Raw genomic sequence first — 16,432 nt, 5'->3', positions numbered from 1 at the left:
GGTCTTTAATATCTTAACTCATACCTGTGCACTGAACTTTATCAGCACCATATACTGGTTTGGAGTAGAGTCTCTGATTATTTTCATGTGCTCAATGACTTCATTAAAAGGAGCCACAAACTTCATGAGGTCATGGCTGGTCATTGTAGCCGGGACTGTGAGGACACACAGCATAGCGCTGCGACGCACATCTTCTTTTAAAGAGGTCATCTTACTAAAGAGACAACAATGAGACTGTCTTGAATAGAGGAGCCATGTGAGTCTGGACAACACAAATGAGACAATGCCATTTTAAGGTCAAGTTAAGAGATGGAAAAAGAGGGATGTCTCACTGATTGACTACTTACTTTACTGAGAACATATACACCTAAAGGGTAAATGATCACTTCAAATTATTTGCATAGTTTAACAGATTTTAAGGTTTCCATATCATTTGCCCACTAGAAAATTTTAATCTTAGTTAAAAGACAAGTTATATATTTGCCCTTGGCAAGTATTCAACACTTAAAAAAAATCACCTACCACTAATTTCATCTATTAGTCCAGCTGTGGGGTGAAAGGAGGGGGTGGGGGGAGATTCAAAAGCATGAGAACATGCACGTAATGCCTTTGCAGTTTTGAAGATTATGGAAATTATTACCCCAGTTACAACAAATGCAGTAGGGAACAAACCATCCTACATTTTAGTTAACCTTTGAAATGGTACAAATTCACTTTAGCTGCCATGAACCAATTTCCTAAAACTATTTACCAAAATAGTTATCACTGAAGAGTTGGCTGAGTTTCATGCTTCTCTCAGCGGGGTCCTGACAGGCACCAGAACATCAAGATGTCATTCAATAGGCTATTTAGCCAGGAGGTTTTATTTCACACAGAGCCAACTATCAGTCATTAAGAACTGATGATACACTTTGTGGATGCTCTAAATAACTTACCCTACCTATACCTTTTTTTTCAAGCAACCTGCCTTTGGGTCATTTCACTGCACTGCTTGTGAGTTACTCCACCAAAGAAAGGAGCTGGAAAATTAGATGAAGTGTTTATCAGTTAATTAACTTGTGATAGCAACTTTGGCAACAAAGTCTGATGGGGAAGAAGCTAAAACTACCTAAAATGAGATTAGGGATTCTCTATGGAATTCTATTATCAATGTTAATAATACTCTTCCTAACAATCTCCCTCCAAAATGTCTACCCCCACTGTTACTTCATGGGCAGACTAATACTACTGCTAGAAGCTCTCTATTAAGAAAGAAAAACATGAGGTCTATCCATCAAACCAATTTAGTGTCATAAAACTAAAAATCCTCACAGAGGCAGCACCAAGGAAACATTATCCCTCTGAAGTTCCATCTCTGGTCACTAGGGAGGCCAGCCCAGAAATCAGGCCCTCACACCATCCAAGCCCGCCTCAGAGGGAAAAAAGACTCCCTGGCACACATTCACATTTGTCCAAGTCAGGAAGAAGGCTTTTCTTACTTTGTTTTGTACAGGTGCATTATGCCATGAACTATTTCAACTGATGGGTTTCCACTGAAGAATGAAATCTGGTCCGGAAGTTGCTTAGAGGGAGAATCTGGAGCCATTTCTTTACTGTGATCTCCATTTCTACTTTTCTCAGGAGACGATGATGCCTCTGAAGACTTTCTTTCTTCCATAGTAGCTTTCATCTCATCTTTCACAAATCAAAAGTTTTGATAAACTTTATAAGGTTATAAGCTACATTAGGAGGTTAATTATGCTCAAAGATTCCAATTTCACATAGGTCTGACCAGACTTTAATAATATCACATGTATCCTTCCTAAAAGATTCTTTGGCCCTTCACAAAACATGCCTTAGTTAGATTTTGTGGTTTCAATGATCTGGCAGATAATCAAACATGTGTATGCAAAAACTGAACTCAACACTTTTGATAACCTCCAAAGACCTCACTTTTCAGGGTATGCTCATAAGCAGATATTTTATACATATGCTCAAGGCTAATGTTTGAAAAGTAGATCTACCAGTTTTGGCCAATTGAGTTTCAATATTGATCCAATTTCTCTGAATGGTGCAGGTCAGCAAAACAATGGGAAGAGACAACAGATTTGGACTGACTGCTGATTTGTCATTGAGCTATGAGGTAGTTCCTCTACTACTTTCAATAAAGGAAAACCTAATTTGTTAGGATTCATTTAAAAAGTCCTTGAATAAGATTAAATTAGAACCTAAGAGACTAAATAATAGGTTTACTGAATAGGTATTAAATAATCATCAGAAGCACAAAACAATCTAAGAAGTGATTTGAAAAACTTACTTGGGTTAGATTTTATGGTTTCAATGATCATATCTGTCATTTCTCGCCGGCCAAGGTGTTGGTGTATAATTGCTGCCTTCTCCACTGGTGCCTTTCCTTCTAAATGCACCTTAGCTGATGCTAGTGTCTTTTCTTTGATTTCTTCATCAGACATTTCCCTAACTAAGGAAAACATAACTAATTAGCATCTCATAGTGACTGTCCAGATGGCAAAACAAACTCCTCCTCACACCAATAAAAAAACAAGCAGATCTGAGGAATAGCACAGTCACCATGTAGCTTCTATATTATTAGAGAAGTCAAGAAATTACCTTTTCATTTTTTCTTACCAGCCTGAGACAAAGAGGAAGAAGGAGAAGAGGAAGGGATGAGAATTTAATTACCTATAAACATCTGTAGGTCTCTCTTAATGACATGAACTTCTAGAAGAAACCAGCCACAAAAAGAGTTCTGAAGGAGGTTATGCTGAGCTCCAAGTTAACATGTCAACCGATAAAGTTTTTTTTAATTACTAAAGCCAAGGTTTGAATTTGTGATGTAAAGCACCATTAAAAAAATTCTGTCCTAAAATAATGTGGTTACAGTTTTCAAAGCACTATTACATATATTAGCTCATTTGATCCTCAAAATGATCCTGCAAAATATAAGTTTTACCATTCTCAATTACAGGATCAAAGAGTTGGGAGAGACCTTAGATAAGACAATCTTATTTTACATGAAAAAACCGAAGCTCAGAGAGATTAAGCATCTTACCATATACCATTCGGCTGGGAAATGAAAGAACTCTGAACCAGAATCCCAGGCTCCCGATTCCTAGCCCAAGTTCCTTCTGCTGTTTTACACTGTCTTGTTACAGAAATGAAGACACTGAACTATGTGACACTAGTGACTGATGAGCTCCATGATGTGGGTGGTTCCTTCACTGATGATGATCACAACCTGCCCATGACTAGAAGTATAACTCCTGTTCATATCCTTCCCTAAGTATGCTGCAAGAGGTCTTTCTTGATTTCTCTTGATGTCTCAAAAGTATCAGTGGAGCGTACACTATGCATCTGCATAATCTTTTTAAAAAATTACTCCAGTTCTTCCTAATTCCTTCTTTGTCAAGTGCTGCAACTTGCTCACAAACACCATGTGTTCTCTCCCCTTCCCTCTAAGTAATATTCATTTTTAATCCTTCAGAGACTGTATCATTCACAAGTCTTGGCCATAACACCAGCACAATATTGGCATTAAAAACACGTGCCTTTGTTTCAGGAAAAAATTGGGGCCATTTCCCAAATGCATTCCATCTTGCTCTTTTCCTGCTTAAATGTGGGCTCATCTCAGTATACACTTATAAAATCTATCCAAAGGACATAAACTGACAAAGAAGCACTACAGGCTGCCCATCTAGAGGCATGGCAGGCTAGAGAGCCTGTATCTATCATCCATTCAGTTCTTTTTTTTTTTAAACAATAGCAATGTTTTAATTTACATGTGGGAAGATGTGAGGCTTCATATAGGACACCCTGGGTCGAGTAGGGGTAGTCAAGGTATGGTTGGGGCAATCAAGGGTGCCGGTAGAGAGGTTCCCGAAACCTCGAGTGTAATGAATGTTAGTCTCTGACACCACTCAGTTTTTCTATGCCAAACTTCTGGCCTTATGGGTCTCGTTCAGGAGGTTCTATGGTGTTGCACTTTGTCCTCCACAACAGAAGTATCCAGACTTTAAGTTGAATCTCCAGGAGAATGTAAAAACCCAGCCCCTCTTAATTCCCAAAGCCTTCCCTGTTAATTATTTCCTGTTTATCCTGTATAGAGCTTGCTTTGTATATATGTTTGCACGTTGTCTCCTCCCTTAGATTTGGAGCTCCTTGAGGACAGGGACGACTCCCTTTTGCCTCTTTTTCTGACCCCAGTGCTCAGCACAGTGACAGGCACATAGTAGTCACCTAATGTTTACTAACTGGTTGTAAGTGCATCTCTCTGGTTCCATGCCTTGCCCGACGCGACTGCTCAGTCCTAGCCCGCACACTCCTCTGCCACAATTAACTCCTCGCCATTTAAAAGCACTCGAAGACTTACGTAAAATATGTGCTTTGCTCCCAATAACCCTGAGAAGTCGGTAGTTGGGGTGTTATTTATACTCCCCATTTTGGAGATCGATGATCTCAGAAGGGGGGACGGGTTACACAGCGGCCGCTGAGCCTCAGAGGAGGGAGAGGGTCTAGCACTTGAGGAGGACGAGGACGGGGAGGGGGAGGAGGTCCTCCAGGACTTGTTTGTGGGAGGAGCCTAGAGACGCGCTAGCGAGGGACCGAGGGTGGGGGAGGGGGGGAGTGAGACCAGCCCGAGAAACTGGAGAGTGGGGAGAATTCACCGCGTGTGTGTTGGGGGGTAGCCCCGGAAGCCTCCTCCTTCTCCTCTCGGAGTAGAGGCCCGAGGGATCTCGCCGCCCACCCCACTCCCATCCCCCCACCTCACAACCTCTCCCAACCCCTCCCCCATCGGACCGGCAGCCCTGTCTCACCACCTCCCCCGGCCAGGAGCCCCCCTCACCTCCTCTGGTCAGAACGGCTGGGCCCCCCCTCCGGCAGCCCCGCCCTCCGCCTCCCCCGTCAGTACCCCCCCTCCCCCGGCAGGGCCCCGGGCGTTCAGGCCGGGAGCCCCACCCCCCACCCCTGCGGCGCCGCTACGGGTCTGGGCCGGGGGCACTCACCGGCGGCCGCGCTGAAGCCGAAGCCGGCGGGCAGGGGCGAGTGGTCCGCGAGCTCCAGTCGGATCACAACCAGTGACACACTCATAGGGCGGGCAGGCGCAGCCCGGCGCGGGGCCCGACGGGCCCAGGCGGGGACGGGACGGGCCGGGCCGGGGGCGACGATGCGGGCCCCTTCCCAGACGGTTGGGGAAGGGCAGAGACGCACGCCGCCGGACTGATCCGGGGAGGCCGCCGCCACCGCCGCACGGGCTGGCTGGCTGGCTGGCGGGCTGCCGGGGACCCAGCTGCAGCCGCTGACACGGCCGGCCCCGCTCTCCCTCGGGCGCTCGCTGCACCTCAGAAGCCCGACGGGAAGCGAGCGGCCGAGAGCGCCCGCCACTTCCGCCTCCCGGCCGCCGTCCGCTTGTCACTGGCGTGACGAGGGCCACGTGACGGGAGTGGGGCGGGGCCTGGAGCGGAGGCGGGGCGGAAGGGAGGGGAGGGGCAGTCACATGAGCAGAACGCTCGGAGAAGGTGAGCACGCTCTCATGCTCTGCTCTATCCTCCACTCCCTCTCCCCTCCCCCCCAAGTCCTGAGAAGGCCCCCTCCTCCTCACTCCCTCCCTCTCGTGAGCTTGGGGGTGGGGGTGGGGGGGGGAAAATCATGGGTCGCGCGCCAACCCGCAGCCGTTAGAGGCGTTAGGTTATCCGACAGGCGGGGGCGGGGCTCGAGCACGAGAGAGGCGTGGCCAGATCAGGGGCGGAGCCAGAGCACGAGGGGCGTGGTCAAATGGGGTGGTGGGGGGAGGAGGGGGCGGGGGCGGGGACTCTGCTTGCCGCTGTACTTAAGCTAGACCCTGGCCTTTTCTAGATCTCACTTTCCCTCTCTATAAGGTGAGGGCATAGCACTGCCTGCTTCCCCAGGACCTCAGGTGGCCCAGTACAAAGAATACTGGCTTTTGAGTCAGAGGACCTGGATTCAAATCCTGCCTCAGCCCTTCTGTCTCTTGTGACCCTGAGCCCTGCCATCTCCTTCCTGGACCTCAGTTTCCTCACCCACAAAATGAAGGAGTTAGAACAGATGGACCTTAGAGCCCTGACCCTGGGACTGTAGGGTTTCTGAGGTCCTTGGGCCTGGATTTGGGTTCAAATTCTGCCTCAAACCCTACCCCTCCAAGCCTCAGTATCCTCAGGTCTAGCAGCCTTTGGACAACATTATTCTGCCCCAGTTGCCTGAAGGAGGAAGGTGCCTAAGTCATGTCAAGGCAGCAGGCACTTATTAAGTGCCTACTGTATGCCCTGGCATGCACAAAGAAGGACACAGAAACTGTCCCCAGGGCATGCCACTGACAGAGGGGTTTGCAAAGTACCTGATATCCTTTTAATCTCCTTTGGCCTCCCAGCAATTCTAGGAGCAAGCTACTACAGGTGTAATTTGACAGCTGAGAACACTGAGGCCCAGAAAGTCCAAGTCACTAGCCTGGGCTTATAAAGTCAGGCAGTCAGTCCATAAACAGCGAGTTCCTCCCCTGGGCCAGACACTCTGCTAAGGGCTCGGGGTACAAAGGAAGGCAAAGACAGTCCCTGCCCTCAGGCATCTCCCAGTCTAATGGGGGAGACCACTCCAGGTGGACGAGCCCCACCACACGGAGGCAATCTACCCAGGGAAGGAGCCCAAGGGCCTTGGGAACTGTCAGAGCCGCCACTTGAACTCACATCTTGGGAACCTAAGTCCAAAGCTCTGAGGAATAACAGGAGGGCAAAAAGCCAAGGCAACATGGTTGGACCTAGTTTGGGTCTCTAAGGACACTTTCCACTAGACTGTGAGTCAAGCAGGACCAGGGTTCAAATCCTGCTTGCTAGCTGGGTGACTCTTTACCTCTGTGGTAACAACTGCTCCAGAGTGCTGCCATGGGCGGTAGTGAGCTCCCTGTCTCTAGCTGTCTGTAGGCAAAGGCTGGAAGACCACGGGTCAGGCCCCTTCAGGTCCTCAGATCTCCTCCACCTCCAAACTCTTCGGTCCCTCTCCCTGCTCTCACACTCACGGAGCTTCATTCACCTGCAGGACTTCCTACACTTTCCTGACTCTCAGTTTCCTCACCTGGAAAATGGCGATAATGACCTTAATGCCTCCTGCCTGCTTCCTGGGGGTGTGTCTTGGGACAACAGTCATGATAACGGCGACATTTATGTGGCAGGCTCTGTGCTCAGGGAGGTGACATTCTTATGGGGAACAGGTGTACCGGGAAGTAAACAGCTTGGTTATTTCTGGAGGAAGAGAGCTAGGGAAAGGCTAGGATCAGGAGAGACTTCTGGAGAAGGCAGTCTCTGAGCTGAGCCTGGGAGCTGGGCATTGTAAGACCCATCCAGGTGATGAGGGTGGGGGGACCAGCATGTGCAAAGGTGTGGAGGTGGGATTAGGGCAGGGAGGTAACTAAGAGACTCCTGGAATAGTCCAGGTGAGAGGTGAGGGCTGAAACTCAGGTAAGAGTCATGAGAGAAATGCGGGGTCAGACCCCACCATAACCAGGGTGGTTCGGAAGGCAGTGGCACCCTCAGCAGGAACAGAGACGTGCCAAGTGGCAGATTTGGAGGGGGCGGGCCTTATGTGCTCCCCGTCCTGTCGTCTCTAAGACTCACAATAATAAGTACTACAGGTCTGGCTATTATCCCTGTTTTACTGATGTGAAGACTAAGGCTGGGGCATCAGAAGTGAATCAGCCCATGGCTGTAGAGCTAAGAATTGTCGCATCCAGGATTTGAACCCAGGTCTCCACTCTCAGTGCCCTTTCCAAGCCTGGGAGTTTGATGAATGCAAAGACAAGTCTGGAGAGAGGATATTGAACAGACTGGTCCTGGGATGGCCTGGGAAGTCCTAAATTACCTGATGCGGTATAGAAAGAGGATTCTTTTAGTTTTCCAGAGCTCTCCAGAGCCCCAAAGAGCCGTCCAGACTTTCAGCTTTGAGCATCACAGATCAAAGGAACGTAGACTCGGTGCTGGAAGAGACTTCCGAGGCCCTGAAATCCAATTCCCCATTTTTTACAGATCGAGTAACTGAGGCCCAGAGAGTTTCAGCGACTCAGGTCAAACAGCTTTGGGGCAGGGTGGAGTCCCCATCCTGCCTATCATGTCTCCTCACTGTGTGACCCTGGGCAGGTCATTTACCTTCTTCCCTCAGACTTGGTTTCTTCATCTGCAGAGTGAGGGAGCAGGATCCCTTAGGTACCTAAGGTGCTCTTCCTGACCCCAGTCCAGGGCTTCACCCACAGCTTCTTGCTGCCTCTCTTGACGACCCCAGGGTATAAATAGAGAGGGTCTGAGCTGGAAAGGACATGGGGGGCCATCAAGTCACTGTCTCATTTTGCAGCTGGTGAAACCATGGCTCAGAGAAAGGTGACCTGCTCGAGGTCCCACAGCCAGTCGGTGCTGGAGCTGGGGTCAGACTCTCCTGCCTTCCTGTCCCACAGAGCATCAAATGGCTGCGGCATATTTTATGCAAGAGGAATTCTACCAGGGTCTTGTCAAAATGTGCCTCCAATAAGAGAAGCCACGATGGCAGAGGCTTCCTCTGTCGCCTCATCAGGGCACAGAGGTAATTCCTAGTTTTAGAAGGTTAGGCCAGGTCCTGGCGGGTTCTGCCCACCTGGGAGGCTAGGTATGGGCCACCTGGGACCAGCCTAGCTCCGTATAGAGAGGCTGATCAGTCCTTGTGTGACATCTGGTATACCACGTCTCTCTCAGCCTCAGTCTCCTTTTCTGTCAAACAGGGATAATAAATGGGATTGCCTTTTTTTTTACCACCCCCCCCACTAAAATGGGGAGGAATTATAGTCTGTGTTTGGTAGAGAGAGTCCCCTTTGTGTATAAAAGTAAGTCAATCCAGTACAGTCCACCCTTCATGGATCCCACCTTGACACAATCAACAAACCTTTATTAATCGCTCCCCTGCAAGCCGGATGTCTCACAGGCATCTTAAGCTCAATGTGCCCCCAACAGTTCTCTGTCTTTTCCCTCCAGCCCATTGGTCTTTCAGACTTCGCTAGCACTACCAAGGGCACCATCTTTCTTTCAGTATCCAGGCTCAGAGACATCCTTGGCTGCTCACCCTCACCTGTGTGTCCACACACCTGCCATAGCTTGTCATCTCCCCTCATGTACATCCCCTTCTCTTCACTCGCCCAGTTGCCATATAGGATGGCAGAGTATACTGGCATCACGAGGTGTAAGTAGACTGGAGGTCAGGTTACGAAGAGCTTTGAACACTAAGCAGTATTTTCCTTGTTTTGATCTGGAGGTAATAGGGAGCCGGGGCCATCTCCAGTCTTCCTGATTTATCTCTTGATATCTGGCCATTGGATCCAGATGGCTGTGGAGGAGAAAGTGAGGCTGGTGACTTTGCACAGCCCTCCCTCACTTCAGTCCAATTCACTCACAAGTCACGGCGTCACCTCCTTGATGTCATGGTCCTCTTTAAGAACAGAGGACAAAAAAAAAATCAGCAATAGGGAGTCACCAGAAAAGGCTGACATGGTCAGACCTGTACTTAAGGCAGATACGTTTGACAGCAGAGTGGAAAATAGACAATAGTGGGCAGAGACTGGAGGTAGGAACATCAGCCAACAGCTTTTACAGTAGTCCACATGGGAGGTGATGAGGGCATGGGCCAGGGTAACAGCAGCGTCAGAGGGGAGGTAGGGGTATACCAGAGAGGCTAAAAGAGGCAGAACAAACAGAATTTGGCAACGTGGGAGATATGGCGGGATGAGGGAGGTGGCACCTAGGTTACCAGTCTGGGTGACCGGGAGGAGGATTGTACCCTTAACAGAAACAGGGAAGGGGAGGGCTTGGGAGAAAGATAATGAGTTCTGTTTTGGATGTATTGAGTTTAAGGTGTCTATGGGACATTTGGTTCAAGATGTCCAATGGGCAGTTGAAGAATTGGGTCTGGAGGTTAAGAGAGCGGGTGGGGCTGGATAAACATGTGAAAGTAATTTGCATTAGACAATGTGATTGAACCAATGAATTGATGAGAGCACTGAGTGAGAGAATCTAGAGGGAGAAGAGAAGAGGGTCTAGGACAGACCCTCCTAGGACATCTGTGGTGAGGGAGGTGGCTGAGAAGGGGCGGTCAGAGAGAGAGAGGAGGGAAACCAGAAGAGTGACACCCCAAAAACCTAGAGAAGGAGAAGATAAGGCTGAAGGGAGAAGGCCAATGGATTTGGCCAGTGAGAGATCGGGAAGAGCAACTTAGGTGGAGTGATGAGGCTGGAAGCCACTGCAGAGATTTCAGAAGAGAAGGAGAGGAAAGGAAGTGCTGGTTAGAGACAGTTTTCTCTAGGAGCTAAGCCACGAAAGGGCAGAGAGCCATGTGATGATAGCTAGCAGGGATGGGTAGATCAAGTCAGAGTTTCTGAGGACAGAAGATACCCGAGTATGTCTGTAAACAGCAGAGAAGTAGCCAGGAGACAGGAGAGACGGCAGATCAGTGAACATGGGCATAATAGATGGGCGCAGTCTCCTGGAGAAGATGGCACAGAGTGGGATCGCTTGTGAAGGGAGGGGGCCTGCTCAGGCCACCAGAATGGCTCCCCTTCCTGGGAGACAGGAGCAAAGGAGGAGAGAGTAGGGGAAGGTGTCTGAGGGACGTGAGATGATGAGGTGGAGGGGAGAAGAAGCTCTACTCTAAGGGTCTGTATTTTCAGTGAGACACAAGGTTCTCAATGGAGAAGGGGTGAGGAGAGGGAGCCATAGGAGGCTGGAGAAGGAATGAGCAGGTTTCGAAAAGCCACCATCTTGAGTGTGATAGCAAATTGGTTAGGGAAGCGTTGCTGGAGTGAGGGAACAGGTGAGATTACGTAACATTGATTTGAAGTAGACCCCATCAGTATGGTGTCGGGATTTTCTCCAGCCTCCTTTGGCACAGAAGAGTAGGAGCAAAGACATTGGCTAGTGGCAGTGCCAGGCAGAGGCTTGGCAGGACAAGAGCAAAAACATTGGTTAGTGGGAGTGCCAGGCGGAGGCTTGGCAGGACAAGAGCAAAGACATTGGCTAGTGGGAGTGCCAGGCGGAGGCTTGGCAGGACAAGAGCAAAGACATTGGCTAGTGGGAGTGCCAGGCGGAGGCTTGGCAGGACAAGAGCAAAGACATTGGCTAGTGGCAGTGCCAGGCGGAGACTTGGCAGGACAAGATCGCCCATTCAGTAAGGGGGTAAGAGACTCAAGAGAAGATGACTGGCCAGTTGGACTGGTTCATCAAAGGGGTCAAGATGAGGGAGGGAGGAAGGTGTAGCTAGGGTGGGGGTAAATGGCTTAGAACAGAGGGGTCTAGGGTGCAAATGAAGAACAGGGGGAGGGCCTGCAAGGCACAGGGAGAGGTGGGGTGTGTTTTGTACAAAATACTTCCACCATCACGTTGTCTTATATGTTGTCACCTGTGATAGATTGTAAACTCCTTGAGGCCAGACACTTTCTGTATCCCTAGCACTTAGCCCAGTGCCTGGCGCACAGTAGGCACTTTCTAAATGTTAGCTAGTATATATTACATATAATAGAGATAACATATTAGCTTTCATAAAGCTATTATTAATTATTATGGATTGGTTGATTCATATAGTTTTCTTGAATCAAATAACACATTCCTTTTCGTTCTTCTTTCCCTTTCTGCCTCCTCTGTACTTCAAGACAAAAATGAGACAGTTCCCGTCCTCAAGAAGCTTACGTTCTACTGAGAGAATATAGATGAGTAAATAGAAACTATATGTAAAGTAAACTAAAGAGGTAAGAGTTAGATCTTGTTATCCCCATTTCTCAGGAAGTAAGCTGAGGCACAAAGAGTCAGTAAAGTCAGTCCACAAGCATTTATTTATTTATTTGGAGGGAGGAAGGCAGGGCAATTGGGGTTAAGTGACTTGCCCAAGGTCACACAGCTAGTAAGTGTGTCATGTGTCTGAGGCTGGATTTGAACTCAGGTCCTCCTGACTCCAGGGCTGGTCTACTCACTGTGCCACCCAGCTGCCCTCATAAGCATTTATTAAGCCTGTGCTGGGCACCGTTAAGTCTGGGTCTCTAAAGAAAGGCCAGAGTAGTGTCTGCCTTTAAGGGGCACACAGGATGTAGACGGGGTGGATGGACCAGAGGGGACAGCACTAGCAGCTAGGAAAGGAAAGCCTCCTGCGGACCATGGGATTTGGGCTGAATCTTGAAGAAAGCCCGGGGGTGCAGCCCAGAAGGGAGAGCGCTGTTAGCTCCAGATGAGACTTGGGGGAAGGGGCTGAGTAATTGTTGGGAGGAGACCCTACATCTTCTCATCAATATGGCAGCAGCCAAACAGACAGATGAACGATGCTTCTCTCCCTCTTCCCTCTCGAATAGCTCAGGTCTCCTCATGGGCTTCGTAAGGCTTTTCCGATGCGCTCCCGTGCCGTGGGCCTGGAGGTCTGCCCGACTGAAGCCAACCCAGATCCAGGCCCAGCACCCGCCTCGATGGAGACGCTCTGGAGGCTCCTACAAAGCTGTGATATTTGACATGGGCGGGGTTCTCATTCCCTCTCCATCCATGGTGGCTGCAGGTGAGCTCTCTAACGTTAAGTCTCTTTCCAGGACCCTGGGGATGCAGGTTGCCTTCTAGCCATTGGCAGTCAGCCGCCAAGGCCATTCTTCTGTGATGGAGGCGTCCGAGGCCAGATCTGAGCTCAGGTCCTCCTGACTCCAGGGCTGGTGCTCTCTCCCCTACAGTGGGGTGCAGTGGAAAGAGAGCAGCACCTGGGGGTTGGGAGCTGTCCTCTGCCGCCTGCCAGTGTGCAAACCTTCCACAGGTCCCTTCTCCTGGCATCCTACAAACGAGGAGGTTGCAACGGATTCCCTCTGATGAGCATCTAGCCGTGAGAGCTGGGATCCTAGAAGTGCGCGTTTTAGTTTAATAAAATTGACCCCAAAGCCCTGAGGGCCTACTTCAAAATAAAAGTAGTAGGGGCAGCTAGGTGGCGCAGTGAATAGAGCACCGGCCCCGGAGTCAGGAGGGCCTGAGTTCAAATGCGGCCTCAGACACTGGACACACTTACTAGCTGTGTGACCTTGGGCAAGTCACTTAACCCCAATCGCCCTGCCTTCCCCCCTCCGTAGGAGTAGCTAACATTTATATAGCACCTACTGTATGCCTGACACTGTGCCAAGTGCTTTGCGTTATTATCTCAGAGGATCCTCACAACCCCCTTGGGACGGAGGTGCCGCTATTATCCCCATTTCACAGATGAGGAAACTGAGGCAGACAGACTGAAGTGACTTGTCGAGGGTCACAAAGCCAGTAAATGTCTGAAGCTGGATTTGAATTCAGGTCTTCCCGACCTCTGGTCCGGTGCTCTATGCCACTAGTTAGCCTGGAGCACCATTTCGTTGAGTGTTTGCCGTGAAAAAGCTACGGTTAAGGACTGTTTTTGAAACCCCTACCCCCTCCTTTTATTTTTTTTTAAAGTCTAGGCCAGTGATGTCATGGGTATGGGGAGCTTGTGAGGCAGAAACTCCTCCTGTGCAGGCAGATAGCTTTTCTGTAGCACAAAGCCCTGAGGGGCTGCCTGGAGCACTGAGAAGTCAGCCAGAGTGCATTTATTAAGCACTTGCCATGTGCCTGGCACTGGGCTCCGTGACTTGTGGGGGCAGCCTGAGCCATTCTGTGTCAGAGGCGGTACTTGGACCCTGGCCTTCCTCCCGCAGTGCCTGGCACATATACTGAGCACTTAACCAACTCTCACTGATAGGGGGGTTGATTCCTTCGTCCCCTACTGCAGGGTGCTTCTCTCAGTGCTGTCATAACAGCTTTAAAACAAAGACAGAGGCCCCATGTGAGGATCCCCATCCGTGCCTATGTGAAGAGGCTTCCTTGTGGCTGACTGGAGGAAGAGAAAAAGCCCCAGAGAATAGTAAAAGGACCTGCTGCATTTGAGGAAAGCGGGGTCAGGACAGCTGCAGCCGCGCAGGCTGCCGTTCAGAGGGCACCCAGCGCGTCCAGGTCTGGTGATCCCCCAACCCTAAAACACACACAGACACACACACATACAGACACAGATCACACAGACACACACATTCACACAGACACACACATTCACACACACACACACATATACACACAGACACATACACACAGACACACACACACACAGATACACAGACACATTCATACACACACACACAGATACACATATACACACAGACACACAGACGCAGACACACACACACACACACACACACTCCTGGAGAAAGAGGCAGCTTTGGGAGCATCCTTCTCCAGTGAGGCTCAGGGCAGGTACCACCTTCTTTAATGGGCTGGCAGCCTCAGTGCTTCTGAAGGGTGCACTTTTAGGGGGTGGGGCATCTGGGCTATAGCCTCCTTTATTCTCCACCTCTCCCCATAAGGGCAGTAGTACTCATGGGACCATGGAGTAGGAATGGACCCTAGAGAGCCTCCAGTGCAACCTCCTCATTCTGAAAACTTGGGCCCTGAGAGGTCACAGAACCTTCCCACAGTCACACGGGCTTAGTCAAAATTCAAACCCAGGTCCTCTGATGCCAAGCCTGCTGTTCTTTCCACTGTTCCACACAGCCTCCTGTTTTCAGGGTGAAGGAAACCGTAAAGAATGACAAACTGAGAGACATAAAGAAAGACAGAGGGGCAGAGAAGACAGTGGGGATTTGGCGCTGGAGGGTCTGGGTTCACTTGTGTGACCTTGGGCAAGTCCCTCCCCCCCAGGGACCTCCGGGGGTGGGGTGACATGATCCCTAAGACCCTTCTAGCTTGATATCCCATCTCTGCTGCAGAAAACAGAAAATAATATAGATAGAAGCAAGTAGACTGAGGAGGAATGAGGAGACCGTGACTGGAACCCTCTCAGAATGTCCCCATGATTGCCTGCTTTGCAGAGGCCCTGGACTTAGTCACCATCTTGCTGTCGCCCTTTGCACGGAGAATTTTAATGTCAAGTTGATTAAATGAAGAGCTTCCCCACCCCTGTTTTAGACAGTCATATTCCCAGCAGCCTCTAGGGACTGAGTCTGAAGGGCGTGTGTCAAGGGACCCAGCGGGATGTTCAGGCTCGCCCACTGACTCACTAGATGAGAGGCCTCTGGGCCGGTCACTGTCTCTGTCTGCAGTTTCCTCACCTGGTGTCCCAGGTGACTATGAATGTAACAGAACTTAGTGGCCTTGTCTCTGACCATCTCTGTGAAGGTCCTGTACGATCTCCCTCCACATTCAAGGAAAGCAGACGCCAGGTGGAACCAAGACCATGAATGGCTTTGTTTAACCCCTCTTCCCTGGGATGCCTGGCCCCGGTTGCCTCGTGGGGCTCTTCTGCTTTCTCTAGTGTGGGAGGTTTTGTTTAACCCCGCTTCCCTGGGATGCCTGGCCATTGGCTGCTCTGCCGATGATCCAGGTAGATCCACAGAGCTGGACGTCCCTGATGTTTTTGGCCCTGGTTGCCTCATGGGGCTCTTCTGCTTTCTCTAGCATGGGAGGCACAGAATCGCATCCCTTCTGGAACACTCATCAAGGCCCTTGTCACTGGCGGGGAGAAGGGGCCCTGGATAAGATTCATGAGAGCAGAGATGACTGTGGAGGAATTTTTACAGGAGTTTGGGACTCAGTGCTCCGAGATGGTAAGTGGAGGGAGCAGTTTTTCCCCATGGTGCTTGTTTTCACAGGGGGCTGCTGTGCTCATTCATTAAGCTGCCTTCAATCCACTTTTGCAAACGGCATAGTATGCTAGAGGGTTGGATGGGGATCAGGGGACCTGGGTTCAAATTCTGATGTTTTTTACTCCCAGTGTCACAACTTAACCTTCTCGGGGCCTGTTTCCTCATCTCTAACATGAGGATATTAGATGACAGCAGTGATTCTAAACTTTTTGGCTTCAGGATCCCTTTATGCTCTTAAAAATGATTAAAAAACTCCCCACCCAAAGAGTGAGTTTATGTGAGTTGCATCTATCAATATTTGATTATTTGAAATTAAAATAATTCTAATATTATTATGAAAACATTTCGAACTTCATGGATCTCCCGAAAGGGTCTCGGATACCTCTAGCAGTCCATGGATCACATTTTGTAAAAGGAGGGGGAATTAACATTTATATGGTGCCTGTCATGTGTCAGGCACTGTTACAAGTATCACCTCATTTCATCCTTACATCAACCCCAGGAGGCAGGGGCTATTATGATCCCCATTTGTCAGTTGAGGAAATCGAGGTGGACAGAGATTAAGTGACTTGCCCAAGGTCACTGGTCTGGAAAGTGTTGGAGGCTGGATTTGAACTCAGGTCTTCCTGACTCCAGGCCTAATCCCCTGTACCTCCGATGTCTCTAACGTCCCTTCCAGCTCTAAAACCTACCATCTACCCAAGACCTCGTTTCTGTAGATTGCCTGTTGCCCTGTTTTGTATGGTGCCATAGAAAGAGTGCTGG

The 16,432-nt window shown here is 49.6% G+C and overlaps 2 protein-coding genes across 3 annotated transcripts in view; one reads left to right on the top strand and one right to left on the bottom strand.

Moving 5' to 3' along the window:
- Positions 1-5,405, bottom strand: part of LOC118855398 (BRCA1 associated protein) — a 28,578-nt gene extending 23,173 nt beyond the window's left edge. The window contains exons 1-4 of the mRNA XM_036765496.1: positions 5,001-5,405; positions 2,297-2,458; positions 1,479-1,674; positions 25-214 (exon numbers count right to left, since the gene is read on the bottom strand). Coding sequence (XP_036621391.1) covers positions 25-214; positions 1,479-1,674; positions 2,297-2,458; positions 5,001-5,085 — 633 coding nt within the window. The 5' untranslated portion in view covers positions 5,086-5,405. The remainder of the gene's footprint in view (positions 1-24; positions 215-1,478; positions 1,675-2,296; positions 2,459-5,000) is intronic.
- Positions 5,406-5,481: 76 nt separating this feature from the next.
- Positions 5,482-16,432, top strand: part of ACAD10 (acyl-CoA dehydrogenase family member 10) — a 67,414-nt gene continuing 56,463 nt past the window's right edge. The window contains exons 1-4 of one of the 2 annotated variants that reach the window (XM_036739126.1): positions 5,482-5,513; positions 11,663-11,758; positions 12,358-12,549; positions 15,480-15,628. In XM_036739126.1, coding sequence (XP_036595021.1) covers positions 12,366-12,549; positions 15,480-15,628 — 333 coding nt within the window. In that variant the 5' untranslated portion in view covers positions 5,482-5,513; positions 11,663-11,758; positions 12,358-12,365. The remainder of the gene's footprint in view (positions 5,514-11,662; positions 11,759-12,357; positions 12,550-15,479; positions 15,629-16,432) is intronic. The other variant, XM_036739136.1, reaches the window with a different exon arrangement.

The sequence above is a fragment of the Trichosurus vulpecula genome, chromosome 1 (genome assembly GCF_011100635.1).
Source record: "Trichosurus vulpecula isolate mTriVul1 chromosome 1, mTriVul1.pri, whole genome shotgun sequence".
NCBI lineage: Eukaryota > Metazoa > Chordata > Mammalia > Diprotodontia > Phalangeridae > Trichosurus > Trichosurus vulpecula.
This window is presented reverse-complemented; position numbering and strand designations above follow the sequence as displayed.